General features: G+C 36.8%; 2 protein-coding genes across 2 annotated transcripts in view; both read right to left on the minus strand.

Annotated features, from left to right (window-relative positions):
- The window catches only part of LOC107296982 (zinc metalloproteinase-disintegrin-like atrolysin-A), a gene marked incomplete at its 5' end in the record, with an annotated part of 16881 nt that extends 11295 nt beyond the window's left edge, over positions 1–5586 (minus strand). The window contains 5 exons of the mRNA XM_029286186.1: positions 310–372; positions 1048–1104; positions 3364–3559; positions 4208–4284; positions 5488–5586. Coding sequence (XP_029142019.1) covers positions 310–372; positions 1048–1104; positions 3364–3559; positions 4208–4284; positions 5488–5586 — 492 coding nt within the window. The remainder of the gene's footprint in view (positions 1–309; positions 373–1047; positions 1105–3363; positions 3560–4207; positions 4285–5487) is intronic.
- Positions 5587–5842: 256 nt separating this feature from the next.
- Positions 5843–10560, minus strand: LOC114923349 (zinc metalloproteinase/disintegrin-like). The gene is made up of 4 exons (XM_029286187.1): positions 10383–10560; positions 8214–8311; positions 6915–6985; positions 5843–5885 (listed from the first exon to the last, which is right to left on the minus strand). The coding sequence occupies exons 1-4, from the start codon at positions 10543–10545 to the stop codon at positions 5843–5845; spliced, it is 375 nt and encodes a 124-aa protein (XP_029142020.1). The 5' UTR covers positions 10546–10560.
- Positions 10561–16915: the final 6355 nt, after the last annotated feature.

Below are 16915 nucleotides of genomic sequence, written 5' to 3' on the forward strand. Positions count from 1 at the left end.
CAGATATAGTTCTGATTGAATTCTTGCAACACTTTTGGATTTGCATCCTCCCAACACAGTGGCTGTATTCCCATAAGAGGCTTATTAACTTAGGTACTGAATTAACCCATTTTCTGAGATGGCCTTACATGCTGAATCACCAGCTGGCTAAATGACCTAGTTTGGCCTCACTCAAAGCAACAAAAGATAGCGTTCTTGTAGAAATCCACCTTCTCTCTGTGTGTGTTGTGTGAATACAATGAAAATTGGGCTGGGGCTGAGAGAAGTTTAAAATCATCAAGTGAAATAATATTTGCCATGTCCTCTTACCACATTTATACTGTTGACCATTTGAAAAACCCACGTTCTTAAACTTTCATTGTGCTTCGTGACCTACAGAAAAGATAAAAATGTTAAGATGAGATCATAATTATAGGAAGAAGGGAAAGAAGGAGGGAGAGAAAGAACATATCAGTGAAAGGATCATTGAATTGTTGATGTAATAATAATTTTTATCCAAGCAATCCAAAGTATTCTTTTGTGCTGATTTTTTTAATTTACATTTGTGCCATTAATATATTAAGGTTTTTAACTTTTCAGCAGCATACATGGGCTTTTTTTCCTGGTTGGAGAAAATTTTGGTCAGCCTACTGAAATGCTTTTCTAAATTGGATGCTATATTTCCATGTTCAGAGATGTGTGAGATAAGCATTTTTCACTACACATCTTTTTCTTCGTGTGTTGTCAATTTGGACAACCAAAGAGTGCAGGAATGTTTCAAAGAAACCTACAGAACTGTTTAACCAGTGTGGGATAAAAATAAATTTAAATGGAATCCAGGAAGAACAAATGTGCAAATTAGAGTATATTTACAAATGACTCTTAACTTTTTAAATATTGGTTGGGTCCAATAACAAAACATATCAAAGTTTATGATAAAGCACATTTTAAGAGAAAGCCAGTTAGGATGTTTATTAATCTCTTCAAAAATGTCCACATAAAAAAAGGCAGAAACAAAATGGTGTGCTCAATGCAGAAAGAAAATGGAAAGATATCCAGGATACTTACCATTCTGTAGTCCGCAACTATGACAAGCTCAACATATCTTTTGGTGAATCTTCGTTGCTAAACAGAACAATAAACAAAAGGCTTTTTAGACATGTTGCTCCCAGCAGCCAACAGGAACGCTGGTCACCATCAGATAATCAGAAAAGTGCTTGTTTTACTCTCTGGTCAAAATACTTGAACTTTCAGAAATATTGGTTCTCTTTAGAAGACATTTATAGGGAGACAGCTTGTTAAAATTTTAGCCCTGAGCCTTGAGCCCTTCGGAACTGGGACATGGAAGTGGCAGGTGAGCGCCTGCATCTCCATTTGCATGACCAACAAGTGAGCATGGGTGGGTGTGCTCCATTTGCATGAGTGGGTGCGTGTGCCCACTGCTCACACAAATAGAGCTGGGTGCATGCATGACCCCGCTGCTCACGTGGAACCATCCCCTCCCCCCCACCTGTATGTAAAGCTGGAAAGGTTGGGGGACCCTGACTTAGAGAAAGTACTGACAAAGTTTTGAGGAAAAAGTACATTATGCAATGGATTGTCAAGCACAAACAGAAGTGGTCACCTTAAAAAAAAATCACTTTCTTTGTATTAATAAGGTGTGGCACTTGTTTCCAGTTAATCTGTTTTTGGAATTTATGATGCCTACATTTAAAGATAAAGGTATATATGAATACCTAATTCTGAACCAAATTTAATAGGAATAAGAACAGGCACGTGAGGAAATTGCTCTCTTTGACCTGTTTTTCAGGCTGTCTAAATGATGCTCCAATGACTTTCTCACCTTTCCTTTTCCTTCTCAAACAAAGGATCCCAACCAATCACGTGAGAAACACGGTGATGTGGTCATTCTATGGAACCAATTAGACCTTGCCTGCAATCATATCACACTACGCATCAAAGACAAGGTAAGGGGAGGCAATCAGACATTTTGACCCACTGAACTCACTCTTAATGGCCAAATAATGATGCCTTTCTTTTGATATAATTTTAAAATGATTACTGAAATATTGTTTCAGACTTCTCAGGCACAAGGAACAAGAAAACATGGTTAATTGTTCAGAATTGTTTCTTTATTGCTGTTCTCGTATAGACAGAAATCTTTCCAGACTAAAGCACACTGTGTGTAACCATGAGATACACCCTGTGAAGGTTTTAGGGAGGATCCCTTCCGGGCTTCTTTCTGCCATCCAAGGACTCATTGCTGATCTGCCAAAGAGCCCCTCCCTCCTGCATTCCCCTGTTAGATTCCAACACTGGAGGACCCAGATTGCTCAGGAAGTAGACTTATGCTGAGACCTGAATGTGTGAGGGTGCATTACTTGCTTCTTTCCCTAGGAAAGTGTACTTGTGTTTTTTCAGCATACAGATCTACAAGGCCAAATTGCCAATTCCAGAGTGCAATTTCTCTCCTTGCTCTCTGACAGCCACTTTCTTAACTCTGCTGCACAAGACCAGTTTGAATAAAGTGATCATGATCTGACTTTGAGACAAGAACATTCGAGATAGAGGACCAATTAAGGATCAATTAAATATAATGTATATAAACACAACTTGCTAAAGATAAAGAATCTTGAATTGTCAGAAACACTGAAGCCAAAAGGCAAACCAGACTTCACAATCAATTTTGGCATCTGCAATTGTGTTTTGGTATTCCACGGTAACAACAACTGTTGCTCCATGTCAATTTTAACATTTTAATAAAAAAAAGTTGAGATTTTGAATTTCTAGATATTTCAGCCAGTTTCAATGTTTGTCACCAAAAGAAACTGTTACTTTGGATGAAATGTTTGGTTTTCTAATTCTTGTGCTTCCAGTAAAGGAGGAAAATATTGGGAGTATGAGGGTCAATTGTGACCAGATTTAATTGGTCACTTTTTCTTCAATCATTGTCAGTATAACTTAATGATTCAAATCAAACTGGAAAATGGAGTCAAAATTATATAATGGTCTTATCAAACATCTCAAAACAGTTAAATATTTCAAACCAGTTTCTCCCCCTATCCCAACTCCTCTCTGCATGCAAAAAGAAGCATCCAACATTGATTTAGAAAGTAGAGATGATTTGGATACTCATTTAAATCCATTTTGATTCAACTCTGTATGAACAAAGAAAATGCTATAAGCCTGGAACATGTATTTTCTGTTCATCATATTTCCATTATTTCTTTTATACAATGGCTAGAATAAAAAGATAGAAATGGGGGCTCCTCCCTTTGGAATTCTATCTAATCACCCCTCCCCAAAGAATTTCTCTCTTACTTTACATTTTAGAAACAAGTAAATGAATCCAGGTTCTCAAACAATGTTTGCTATGAGACTTACTTCAGCAGTAACAACTAACTTAGAGGCCTTTTTGATGGGCTCATCTGATTCCCAATTAGTCTGGGTTACCCCACACATTTTGGGGGCCTCATCCTCTTTTTCTACATTTTTGTATTTGTAGACTGCATGGGCTTCACTGTCGGGAAGCTTCAAGGGTTCAATAAGGTACATCTCCCCTTGAAGCTTGAAATGTCCTCTGTAAAACAATGTGGAAAAGGGTGATCAGAGATGGAGAAGCAACAGAAGAGAATATTGTTAGGTCAGAGATAACCTGCACTGCTGATGTTAGCTAGTTGGGTAATGAAATTCAGCTCTGAGACCCATTTTTAACTAACCAAGTCAACATTCCCTGTGTTTCTGAATCCCTTCTGAACACTCACTGATTTTTTAATTTTCTTTCCTCAGCACTCATATCCCTTTCTCATACTTCTCAAAGATACAGCTATGATCAGAAAGATATAAGAGATTGCACACACTCAATGCAATCATGAAATATTTGTACAGTATTTGTTTGGAGATATTTTTGCATTGAATACTTTTCTAGCAAGGTATGCAATCTGAAACCTACTTATTTTCTCTACCTGTAACATCACTTCCTATATGTAAAGGAGACAAGGGCTTGGAAGCTCCTTTAGACAGATCTGGTTTAGCTTCCTAGTGTCTCTACTGGCTGTCAGCAGCTCTTCTTGGTATTCAACCAAAGTCTTTCTTAATTCTGCAGAAGTCTTGGATCACACCCAACTCATTTGCATGAAAAACTGATGTCCCTCATTTTAACTGTGACAACTCCAAGAGCAGTATATTATTCTTAATAAAATAAATAAAAGATTAGAGATTATCTTACTTCAAACCATTGCATGCACTGATGCTTGCAGTTGAGTCAGCATCATTCTGGAGGCGTCCATGATAATAGCAGTGATCCTGGAGGGAGGCAAGAGGACTACACTGGTTAAACCTGGTTTGTAGTGTGATTTGATGAGCAGAAGTACAGTTCCAATGTATTCCACCACATCAATGAAATATTAAGACAGCAATTATTCAGCTTATTTTGATTCAGGGGGAAAGAAGACCTAGGATAAATGCAAGTCTCCATAAATCAATTCACACTCTAGGGGGAGTCCCACTTATAGCACAAAGCTAAGAACTTTTGGGCAGACAACCAACACACAAATATAAAATGTTCTCTGGGAGGTCAACTCTAGTGCTGAACCACAGGATTTGCTGAAGAAACTTTCTGACTTGATGGTTGTCCTACGTTCTGAAATCTTACCATAATGTATGGAAAATTCCACATTTACTAATGATACCAAATAGTCATTATTTCCTTGAGCTCACACAAGGAAAGTTTCAGAATATACAGGGAGGTATAATTCCTAGCATTATCTGGAAGCCGGATCCATGTAGAGATTAAAATCAAGAGATTTCTGCTACACACTAAATAGGAGTAATTTGTATGACCTTTGAAGATGCTAAGCCAGAAGTAGATATTTTTTGAAGACAGAGGATGCATGTTTAGATCAATTTGGGGGCAAGGAGCCAAGGACTTCACGAAGTATGTTAGTGCTGTAATTTTTTTGCAGCTGGTAGGGCCACATTCTGGACCATTTTAATATGAAAGATATTATATGGATTTCTGTATAGGAGCAAAGTGAATTTTTATCATTTTTGGTATTACAAATAAAAGACTTTGCATGTATCCCTGTAGTCTGGTTTAAAAATGAAAATATAGATCTTGTAAACCTGATGTTCTCATAATAAATCTATTTGTGAAACTCACTCCCAAAATGATGGCTTTCAACCAGTAGGAAAGAACTGGATGATTGAAATACTGCCATAATAATTCAACGAGTAAAACAAACTGGGTTTAACAATCCATACATCCTTATAACAACATATCAATATAAGATATTTCATACATTTATTTTATTTATTTATTTATTCAATTTATATCCCGCCCTTCTCCTTACCGGACTCAGGGCGGCTGACAGTCTTATAAAACCAATACATATATAGCCCTTCTTTTTTGAGTAGCCTGGTCTCGTTCTTGTATATTTGTAATATTGTGCACAAACATTTGTTTCAATTTACTTCCTAAAAGCAAGACTCTTAAAAGTGAGACCCTACCTCAACCGAGGGGTATGTTGTAATTTCTCTGCCGTCAGGGGAATAATGAGTCTCGCTGTAATCTTTTGAAAAAAGTCCTCTGCAAAGAAGAGAATATCTATGTCAGGAATTAAGTAGGACTGAGATAATTTTATAATAAATTTACAATTTTGTATAATGGCATTTTAAACAACTTCTTTGCTATCAAAAGAATAGAGCAGGTATTTCAATCCCATGGCTATTTAAGAGGAGGGCTGCGCATACTAGATTCACCCGAGGATAGAGATTTACACCAAGGAAGCTGTGCAATTCTCTTCATCAAGGCTCAGAGGAGAATGATTGACCAGGAGAAGACATTTTCTATTACGTCTTCTTTTTATTCTTCTGGTCTATGCAACAATCTGATGAATCTGCTTGGTCTATAAAGGAGAGCAGTATAGCTCTATTTACTAAAGAGTAAAATGAAGCAACCTCAAGGAAATGGATGCCTTTGAACCTTCATACAGAAGCATCTCTCTTGAAGCTTTAAACCAATGTATGGAGTCACTTTCCATTCTATTCACTTGGCATTGCCTTCTATTTTGCCAATCTAGATATTCCTTGCTAGTCTTCCCTCTCTAGTCCTGCTTTGTTTCCATGCCAAAACAAGACCATCCAGATGCTAACTTGAAATTCCGTGCAGCCTTCATATTTAAACAAAAGAAAAGGGGACACTAGAACTTCTAAAGCACACATTAGAATTCAGCATGAAATGTCTCCAGTGGTATAGGATAAATTGACACACAGATAACCACATATAGGGCAATTTCTTTGTAGCTTATACCTCACTGGAGGTTTTCAAGGAATGATTGGACAGCTATGGAATGGTATAGTCTCCTGCTTGAGCAGGGGGTGGACTAGAAGGCCTCCAAGGTCCCTTCCAACTATGTTTGTCTTTTGTGCTGAAAAATAGTTTTATTCCATTTCTGTGGCTTATATTTGCATAATATTTTTATTCATATCTTGATTTACATGTCAAATGGAACACCATTGAGAAGATCCACATGGCATTCTTTAAAAAAAATATAGGGAAATCTGGGCTTGTTTCAGTCATGTCTCTTTTCGGTCCTTAATAGGAGATGACATTTCCTGCCTTTCATGCTTCAACATATAAATTGTGATGTAAGTTGAGCAGCTATGCAGGTCTCATAGGAAATGTTATTCAGATTGACGGGGTATCTGTGAAGCTGCATAAGCAATCTTTTTTGAATCTTTGCAATCATAACTAACCTAGTTAATTCAAGTGATAGAAGGTTATGAACCTTGAATGGTTCAATTTTGTCTAAAATTGTTATGGTCCAGCAGTGTACCCCAGGAGAGCAAGAATAAAAATCTCTTAGATTGTTTCCAGGAATATACATTTTTCACATTGTCCAAGTAAAGTTAAGAAAAAGTCTGAATTAAAATACCTATTTTTTTCCAGGCGAAGGACCACTGGCTCTCCATTCACCTTAAATTCATATTGCATGGTGTCTTCATACTAAAAAGCAAAGAGTTCAGGCTTCACTTCTTAAAAAATTAGGCAAATAAAATGTGTACCCTCTTAACAACTCTACACCTGTTATTTAAATCTAATGAATAATTTGCCATAGCCAAATTATTCATTAGATTTAGAGTATTTCATCTGGTGCTTTGAACTGTAAGATCATAAATTAACTTTCCTGCATAAGTTCAAGATCTCATTTTCTAATTGAACATCTTGGTGAATGAGGTTGAGCTGGGACAGAGACTGGCTCAAAAGTCATCCAGTTATAGACTTGAATCTGATTCTCAGAACTAATCTTGAGCTGTAACCACTATACCATGTTCACCTAAAAACACATCTTTTACATTTCAAAGTGATGCATTCTGGGAAGCTAGAAAGGATAATTTGAAATCTCATGGTTCACAGTTGTCACAGCTTTTATGAAGGATGACCCAAGAGTACAAAAAAGAAGAAGAAATCCCTCAAAGTTGCCTCAAAATTTATGTTAGGTACAAGTAACCAGGTCCACACAAGAAGAGTTTAAATTAAGCACTTTATTGTATTCTGCCTATAATACAGGAATCTCCCTAGACTGCTTCCCTTCTCTTCAGAACAGATAGATTTTATTTATTTTCCAACTTCCAACTTCTATGCCGCCCTTCTCCCCACGGGACTCAGGGCGGCTCACAGCATATTAAAAAGCAACACAAAAAACATTTCCCCTATAAAACCAATTAAAAACCAAATATATTTATGGCTGTGTCATTATTAAAATCTTTAAAAAAATTTTCCCTATTTAAAATTCACCCTAGGTCAGTCCCGCTTGTTGAAAAAGCCATGTCTTGAGGGCGCGGCGGAAGGTTAGGAGATCCGGGATCGTCCGGATCTCGGGGGGTAGTTCCTGGGGGGGGGGAGAGGATGTCATTCCTGGATCTGTTGCAGCTATGAAATGATTCAAGTCTAATTCTCTACTTGATCCCTCCTCACTGTACGGCTGGTTGTCTCCCAACGCTTTATTAGTTATACTAACCTATTAATATTAGGAAATTCTGTTTGTGAGTTGCCAGGAGTCTCCTCAATTTGGTATAAATTTGTTTAATAAATAAATAAATAAATAATGCAAGAAGGAACGTAAATTGCAATCCAAAATTCAGATAACCGTTAGATGGCAGCAAAGGAATATCAAAATTTCTGTGGGCTGACAAGAAATAATTTGTTGATGAAACAAAGATCTTTTTCTTACCTTTGGCTGAACGGCTCCTTTGGGCAATGCACTGACTTTTCGTGGATACACGACTTCATAATCATCAACGTTCCCAGATTCCAGGATTATAGAGCTCCCTTCGTAAGGAAAAAGAAAAGAAAGGTTTGGTTTACTTTGGGATGTTATTCTACCATTTTCACATCCACAACACAATTTGTTATTCAATTATCAGTGAATTATGGAATCTTTTTCTAGTAGGACACAGAACAGAAATCCAGATTTTCTCTGGGAATGCAATTTGCTGAATAATGTTTGGGAGATGGAAGTCTAAGTGGAGACATTGCTTTGGGCAGGTGCAAAAGAAACATTTTGGAGCTTGAATAATTAGAAGAAAAAAATAAATCTAAACCAATGTGCAGGTTTGTGCACTGAGTGATAAGGATAACACCAGAAATAGTAAATCAATATAATGTGATTCATACAATTCAGTAAACCATACTGCATTATGGTTTAGCACATCCATTAGTCAAAAAGCTAGGCAAACTTAAATTTTTATGCAAATGCAGCTTATTAGGAATTCCTTTCAGTTGAACTGCTATTTCACTGCCATCCTAATAGTTTTGCTGATTTTCCTTTCTTTCACTTTTAAAAGAATCTATGGACAGCGCACAGCATCATAATTATCACTGGAGCAGCTAAGAACATGTAAATAAGTAGTGATTTCAAAATTAGACCAATGGCTGAAATATTTAGAGTTGGTCCCCATATGGTCATTGAATGGTCACCTGCTATTTGTTCCTTAACTTATTTTGTAAATGTGGAAGTCTGACACCTGCAGGTCCTCTTGGGTGCACAATCACAACTGAGACCAAGATTTGTTAGCAGAATAATGGAAGGGAGGGGGTATGGTTGTGCTTATAGTTGCAAGTGGAAACAAAACAATAAACTGAAATATCAATAACCACAGGGTATGGGAAAGAGACTGCTAGCCAATCACCTAGAGAATTGAGAGAGAGAGAGAGAGAGAGAGAGAGAGAGAGAGAGAGAGAGAGAGAGAGAGAGAGAGAGAGAGAGAGAGAGAGAGAGAGAGAGAGAGACCTGGAAATGTGTCTTCTCGGGCTGATGGGCAACCCCAGACAGAAGAATACATCTTCCTCATACCTATTTATGTACCTACCCATTTGTACCTGATGCTCCCAGAATCATGGGAAGTGTTCAACTCCACCTACTAGCAAGCAAGCTTACTATTCCTCTCTTGCTTAGAGCACAGAACAAGCAACAATTTCCCTTCCATCTCCCTTTCTTCTTTCCTATATTGTTCTCCATAAATTACTTCTGGTAAGGGCATCCCCACCTTTCCTTGCTATTAAAAAAACCAAAACAGGGCTACCGCACTGAGTCTCTGATCCTTAATTGTGTTTGGCAACTTCTGAATCAGTTGAGTATCGTTGTTTGTAATGATATGTGGGAATGACTTGGGAGACAGGAAGAAGAGACATAGACTGGTCAACTGGCATGGAAAAAGTATCTCAGCCCACAGAAGGAAGGAGAACTTGGGAAGAATTTCAGAAGGGAACCTCCCTGGTTTTCTGCAGAGTAAAAGGAAAGGAGGGAAGAAATAATTTAAGATAATTATAAATCTTGCATCGAGAAAAGTTAGTGTCATATTATCTTGAGTACAGTTTGAAGATTCTCTGTAACAACAATAGCACTAGCTTTTGTTTGGCTGAATATTATGCATGCTAAATTACAGGATATCTAACTGACCTATTGAAAAAAAATTAAAACCGAAAACACTTTATTTTTCTTTAACATTTTGCTTTCTGAAAATTTCTTGCCACAAACTCTGTCTCTCTCTGTCCTCTTCAGTCTTCTAATCCTTTTTTTAAAACTCACATCATTGGAAAACATTCTCTCCAGCCTGAGCGTGCTTTTCTTCTGAAGATCTTAGGACTTTTCTTTCTTAGGATCTGCTCGTGGCTTGAAAAAATTTAAGCAAATACCAAGAAACCATTTATGTAACTTTAGAACAAATGTGATCCTTGAGACCATTCTTTTGCTAAATCTGTAGAAACTGAAGTGGAGCAAATTTTGACTAATTGTCAAAAATAATACCCCAAACAAAACCCATCAACATAGCAATCTGTTGAGTGCAATAGTCTTTTAGCAGTAAGAATCTGAACAAGGGAACCAAAGAGAACATCTTACCTTGATAAGGAAAGACTGCTAAGCATATAATTACCAAGAGAACCTGGATCATTTTGGAGGCTGGATTTGGCTGGAAGACAGGCAATCTCTTCCTGCTTTCAAGCCAACCTGAGCTCTTCCTCTGTTGACTATGAGAAGCAAGGAATGAGTCCTTCAGCTTCATTCATGCCCTCATATGAGAAGGTGTTTGCTAAAGGATTTGCACAAATTCTGAGTTGTAACAATACTANCATGTCACTCCAAAAATGACAGCTGAAAGGGTTCGTTCAAGGCATCCCCAAAGGAAAAGCCCAAAGGAGGCTATTAATTGGTCATAGCAGACCTTTCCCTGGCTCACCTGTTAATACAACTGAATTTGGGGCCTCTGGTGCATGGGGTCTTAAATGCCAAGAGTTGGTTTTTACAGTATTTTGTGAGTAAGAGGTACTTTGGGAGCAATCTAGCCTTTCAATATTGCTAACATTGCCTGAATCCATGTCAATGCATTTGCCTAAGGGATCCCTGATTTCACTAAGGGGAAAAAATCCCCTCTGTGTCATACTTGATTCTCACTTTGTAGAGAACTCAAGAACTTCTGTTGTCTCTTCATATAATTCCTTCAACAGCCTCTCCATTTTCTGAAACAGGGGATTTATATGTTGATGCAAATGTCAGCTGCAATAATGTGCATTCAGAGTGTGGACAATTAATTGGTGGAATGGTTTGCTTTCAGAAGTTGTGGGTGCTCCAAGATGGGATGTTTTTCAGAAGAAATTGGACAACCCTTTGCCTGGAATGGTATAGGATCTCCTGCTTGATCAGGGGGCTAGACTAGAAGATCTATATGATCCCTGTTATCCTGTAAGGGCCATTTAAAAAGGAACTATGAGATGAATCACAGAGCAGAGTGAATCATTTCAATTGCCTTAAGAGGACCCACTTTCCCTTATAATCTCTTCTTTTGTCTCCACCTGGGATAGACATCTATGAAGGCACAATAAAGACAAGTGTGGAAGAAGGGGCACTACCCACCCTCCTGTTAAAGGCAAAGCAGAAATCTTTGGTGAATGAAAAGGAAATGAGGAAAATCTACTTTTGATTAGTTTGTTTGGCAATTTTGGGGGAAAGAAAGCCCACAGTAGAAACAGCAGCTTCATTCCAAGAGGACAAGGCAAAATAACCATCTCTTCATTTAGAAACAAGGAGGCATGGGAGCCTTTGAAAGTCTCTTTGGTGGCCAACTTGGTTTCTTTCAGAACTTCTGCCCTTACCATCACCAGCTTTCCTCTCTTGAAATAACTCCAGACTAATTAAAATGGCAAAGCCTGTTAAGGGAAGAGCTATAAAAGTAGCACCAAGCCATATCTTATGCTGAATTTAGCTTTTTCTTTTCAAGGGGAGGATAAATGATAAACGAGAATTACAATGTATGCATGATGTATACCTCCTTTTAATGCTTTTCTTATCTCAGTTTGATGCTGAGTTTGATCTAAAATTTCTAAATTCTTCTTTCATAATAGAAAAAAGGAAGAAAAGCTTTCCATTTCAATCGCCTTAAAAAAGAGTTACCCAATCAGCGTCCTTGAAGTGAGAACATGGTTCTGGTTTAAAGTGATCAAAGAATGAAGAGAAATGCAGAATTCCAGGATTGAGGTCCTTCCTCACAGCTGCTACTCAGCTGAACAACCTCACTCTCCTCCATTCATTTGTCTCTCTGTAGCTCTATATTTTACTTCTGAAGGAGAGATCATCACTCACATCAGTAGACAAGGAAACTTCTAGATCCTCTCACTTTTCTCCCCTAGGATAATTGTTCTTCATTTCCAGGTGATTCAGATTAATTCTTTTTAAATTATTATTGTCTGATCTCAGTTTTCCTTTCTCTGAATGTGGCTACATTTGCGGTATTATTTATGAAAATATGCTCTATTTGGACTGCAGATTTAGTGGAGAATGAGTGGGCACCCATATAATTTTTCTAATTAAATAAATAAATTCTCAGAAATCCCTTCTTGAACTACTCTGCACATCTTCTCCAAACAGTCAGATATCTCAGTCACACAAGTATTCCAAAATTCAGAAGGACCTTATCCCTAGCGCAATTCAATGTCCTCCCAACAGCAATTCCTGAAGAGTATAGCAAAAAATCCCCTTCTGTCCATGTGGTAGAGGAATTATTGAATTGATGGAACATGTTATTCTCTAATGTTCTCTCTATGCAGGTGCTTGCCAAGAATTATCTCTATTATTCACTAAATAATCTGGTCATTCTGATTTGGTTTATTTCAAGATGTTGTTATTATAATTATTGGATCAATCTTATTTTATAATCTTGACCATAGCCAAGTACTGTCCTATAATTTGTACAGGATGCCATATTTACTCTAATCCTTTTTAGATATTTTAGAACAATTATATTTTCCCATTTTATCCAATTTAACTTTGATTTGTGTATTGTATTTACTGGTCACTTATTATATATTGTCATAATCTAGGAGTTATTAGGAACTAAATCAAATAATATTATCTTGGTCAAAGAAAAGAAACATAAAGAGAAAACTCATCAATGTAATCTAAGAAAATTGCTGCAGAAGAGCTATATTCAAGAATCTCTTTTATTCTCTGACATTAATCTCCCTCATTTCCTCCATGGAGCTCAAGTGACATCACTTCTCATTTTATCCTCACAGCACCAATCTTGGGAGTTAGTCTGGGCTAAGAAAAATAATTGTCCAAAGTCATCCAGTGAGATGCATGGCAACTGGAGACCTAAACATGGCTGTCCTGAGTCCAATCCAACTTCTTAATTTATATCACACTGGCCCTTGAAAAAGATTCCAAAGTAAAATAAATGTTAAAATTCATTGGAAAGTCTAGAATAGACCTTGGTAGATTTGCAGATGAATCAAAGCATGCTTGGATCATTCTTTCTTTTTGCATGTTAAACTTAAAAAAAAAGTTAGTGAGAGAACCTCAGAGAAGTATTTTCTCCAGGAAGTTAATATCCGTTTCACCCCACTCATCAGTTGATTGAAACTTCTTTACAAGGCAAGAAAAACTGAAAATATTTTTGTGGGCACAGACTTTGCAAACTGAAAGCCCTCCTAAGTCACAAGGTCAATAGAAAAGGAAGGAGAACAAGGTCTCATTTGTCATTCATGAGCTGTCAGTAAGATGTTTTCATCTGGATAAGAGGAAGATGTTTACTGTACACGTGAAGAAGTGTTTTCTTGCCAAGCCACAATATTCCATAACTGGCAGCAGCCATTTCAAATACACTTATAGCATTGTTGCACTGGGATTAAAGTCTTATTTTTCTTGGAAAGTAGGCATCAAAGAAAGAAGGGCCAGATTTAAGTCTTTGGAAACATGACCTGTCCCTGGAGACCTCTGAATATCAGCACTACCCACATTATGCAGCTCCCATTGTATAATTACAGACCTGTTGTCAGTTGCAGATAACCAAGAGCAATCATAGAACATAGAACAATGGGGTTGGAAGAGACCTTGGAGGTCTTCTCTTCCAAGCTCTGCCCAGGGCAGGAGACTCTATACTGTTAGAGACAAATGGCTGTCCAATCTCTTCTCGAAAACCCCATCTGAGCCTAAAAAAGTATTTCACTATTTGAGAAAAATTAATGCTCATATAATCTGTCTTCAAGAAACACATATTAAAAACAAGTCCAGAAATATTTAACAAATGAAAGAGGATGGGGAGGATTTTATATCTGCTGGGCTAAAAAAGATTAATGGAGTGGTTTTATATATAAAATGCCAATTTAAACCAAGGGCACTATAATCAGATGAATATGGTAGATTTGTAACGGTGGAAATTTAATTTAATGGAACAAAATCAATAGTGATTGGTCTTTATGTGCCAAATGGGGAAAAAAAGCAATTTCTTTGAGTACCTTATGGACCAACTCTCGCCTTTTTCATATGAAAATTGGCTTATGTGGGGGATTGTAATGGTGTGACTGCACCACTTTGGGATAGAACATCTATTTAGCGGATCAAACACTCCCAGGGTAAATTGCCAAAGACATTCTTTGAAATGATGGGCAATCTAATGCTAGTAGACTCATGGAGGCATAAAAAAGGCTCTGCAAGAAAATATACCTTTTTTTCAGAAAGGCACAAATCATTTTCAAGGATTGACATGAGATGGACCTCTAAAAACTTAGCAAATAGAAGTTTGAAAGTTGACATCCTATCTAAATATTTTTCTGACTATACTCCAGTTGTTTTGGTACTTTGAAAAAAGAGTTTGAGTTATAGATGGAGATTAAATGAATCTATTTTGCAAAAGGAGACAATTGTAAAGGACCGTAAAAAGAAATTACATGACTATTTTGATAATAATCTAGGCAAAGGGACAGACCTAACAACTACCTAGAAGGGTAGTAAGGCAGTTATGAGGGGTTATTTTATACAATATAATCAGCTAGAGAATAAAAAATCTCTGGAAAAGACCGAAAAGATATTTCATGCAATCAGACAGAAAGAAATTGAATTGCAAAATTCACCTATGGACTCTAAAATTTTACATCAAATTAATTTATTATGCCAAGAACTGTGTATGTTAACAATCCAAGAAATAGAAAGAAAATTAAGTTATGTGAAGCAAAGACATTTCGAGGTTCTAAATAAACCAGGGAGATGATTGGCATATAGATTAAGGCAGGAGAGGAAAAAGAGAATGATTGAAAAAAAATGTTAAGGTAACAAAGTAATAACTGATAACGAACAGATTAAAAATATTTTCACAATTTTTATTCTAATTTTGTAAGATGCAGGAGATAGATTGGTCAAAAATAGATGAATATTTGCTAAGACAAAACTTACCAAAAGTTTTGTCAATTTATGAATGACCCAATAACTACCTTTGAAATATCTGAAGCTATAAGATAAATAAAATTAGGCAAAGCCCCTAGCCCAGATGGATTTACAAGTCAATATTATAAATGTTTTGAAGATGAACTTCTGCAGCCATTAAAGAATGTAATGAATGTTATAGTACTAGGGGGAAAGATACCCCCAACTTGGACAGAAGCTAATATTGTGTTACTTCCAAAGGAGGGTCAGGATGCTATGTTGATAAAGAATTACAGACCAATCTCATTATTAAATTAGGATTATAAACTATTCGCTGCAATTTTGGAAGAAAGACTAAAAAATTTTTTTAGAGGCATATATTCATGACGATCAAGCTGGCTTTCTGCCAAAAAGACAGTTAAGGAATAATGTGAGTATAGTTTTGAATATTATTGAATATTTACAATATTATAATGATAACAGGCGGCTTTAATATCTTTAGATGCTGAGAAAGCCTTTGACAACTTAAATTGGGTCTTTAAGTTTAAAGTCCTGCAAGAAATGGATTTTAGTGGGAATTTTATTCAAGAGGTCAAAGTTGTTTACACATCACAACAAGCAAAAATTGTTATTAATGATGATCTAAGGTATAAATGTTAAGAAGAAATTTTATAAACGGAGGGCCTTTGCTGATGATTTGGTGATATTTCTGCAAGACCCAAAACATAATATAGAATATTTGATGAGGAAACTAAATGAGTTTGGGTCCTTGGCTGGTTTAAAATAAACAAGCAGAAAACATCAATGCTGATTAAGAATATGACCTCACAGGATGGTGATATACTGACTGAAAAAGTTTGGTTTTAGGGTTGAGAAAAAGGTGAAATATTTGGGGATTATGTTGTGGTGGTACTGATTATTCCACATTGTTCAGTTCTACAAAGAGGTACGCTGTAGTCTACTTTGTCAAATGCCATATTGAAGTCTAGTAAAACTATCTCCACCATTTTTCCCTTATCCACTGATTTAGTCATTTTGTCAAAGAAAGAAATAAGGAATGATCTGTTTTTGAAAAACCCAGGGTGGCTTCCATTAATTCTGAAAGGAATTAAGAGCTGCTGAACTGGTCAGCTATACTGGACTTAATTCTTACTAACAAAGATAGAATGATAGAAGGTATTGAAGTTCAGGAATTTTGGCAGAGAGTGACCATATCATGCTGGAATGCAACACCATGCAGGAACATTTAATTAAAGAAAGCCATTGAAGTCAAGGCACAAGGTTTATGCTTGTTACTATACACTAGAATCTAGTCAACTAATGGCCAGTGCTTAGATAAGAGATAAGGGTCAATGCAATTCATGGAGGGCTGGAACTGGGTCTCTTGTGGCAATGCAATGACTTCAAACTGATGTCAGATTTAACTCCACCACCCAGCTTTGTCTGTTATTCTCCTATATCTGTATGATACATGGCCAAATGTTTTGTTGTTCATTTCTGGATTTCATTTATATTTTATTGTTTTTTTTATAAATAAGTCAAGGTCGTGCAGATGCCTAATATTCTTTCCTAGTCCTATTTTCCCCAACAAGAACCCTATGAGATCAGTTGAGCTGAGAAAGAAGCCCAAAGTTAACCAGTTGACCAGCATCTTAACCACCACACCAAACTGGCTCTTTATGACTCCATTTCTTACTCATTTTGCTAATGAATCTCTCCCCCAATTAGAACTACCCCTA

The sequence above is a fragment of the Protobothrops mucrosquamatus genome, unplaced genomic scaffold, assembly GCF_001527695.2.
Source record: "Protobothrops mucrosquamatus isolate PMUCROS unplaced genomic scaffold, P.Mucros_1.0 scaffold3060, whole genome shotgun sequence".
NCBI lineage: Eukaryota > Metazoa > Chordata > Lepidosauria > Squamata > Viperidae > Protobothrops > Protobothrops mucrosquamatus.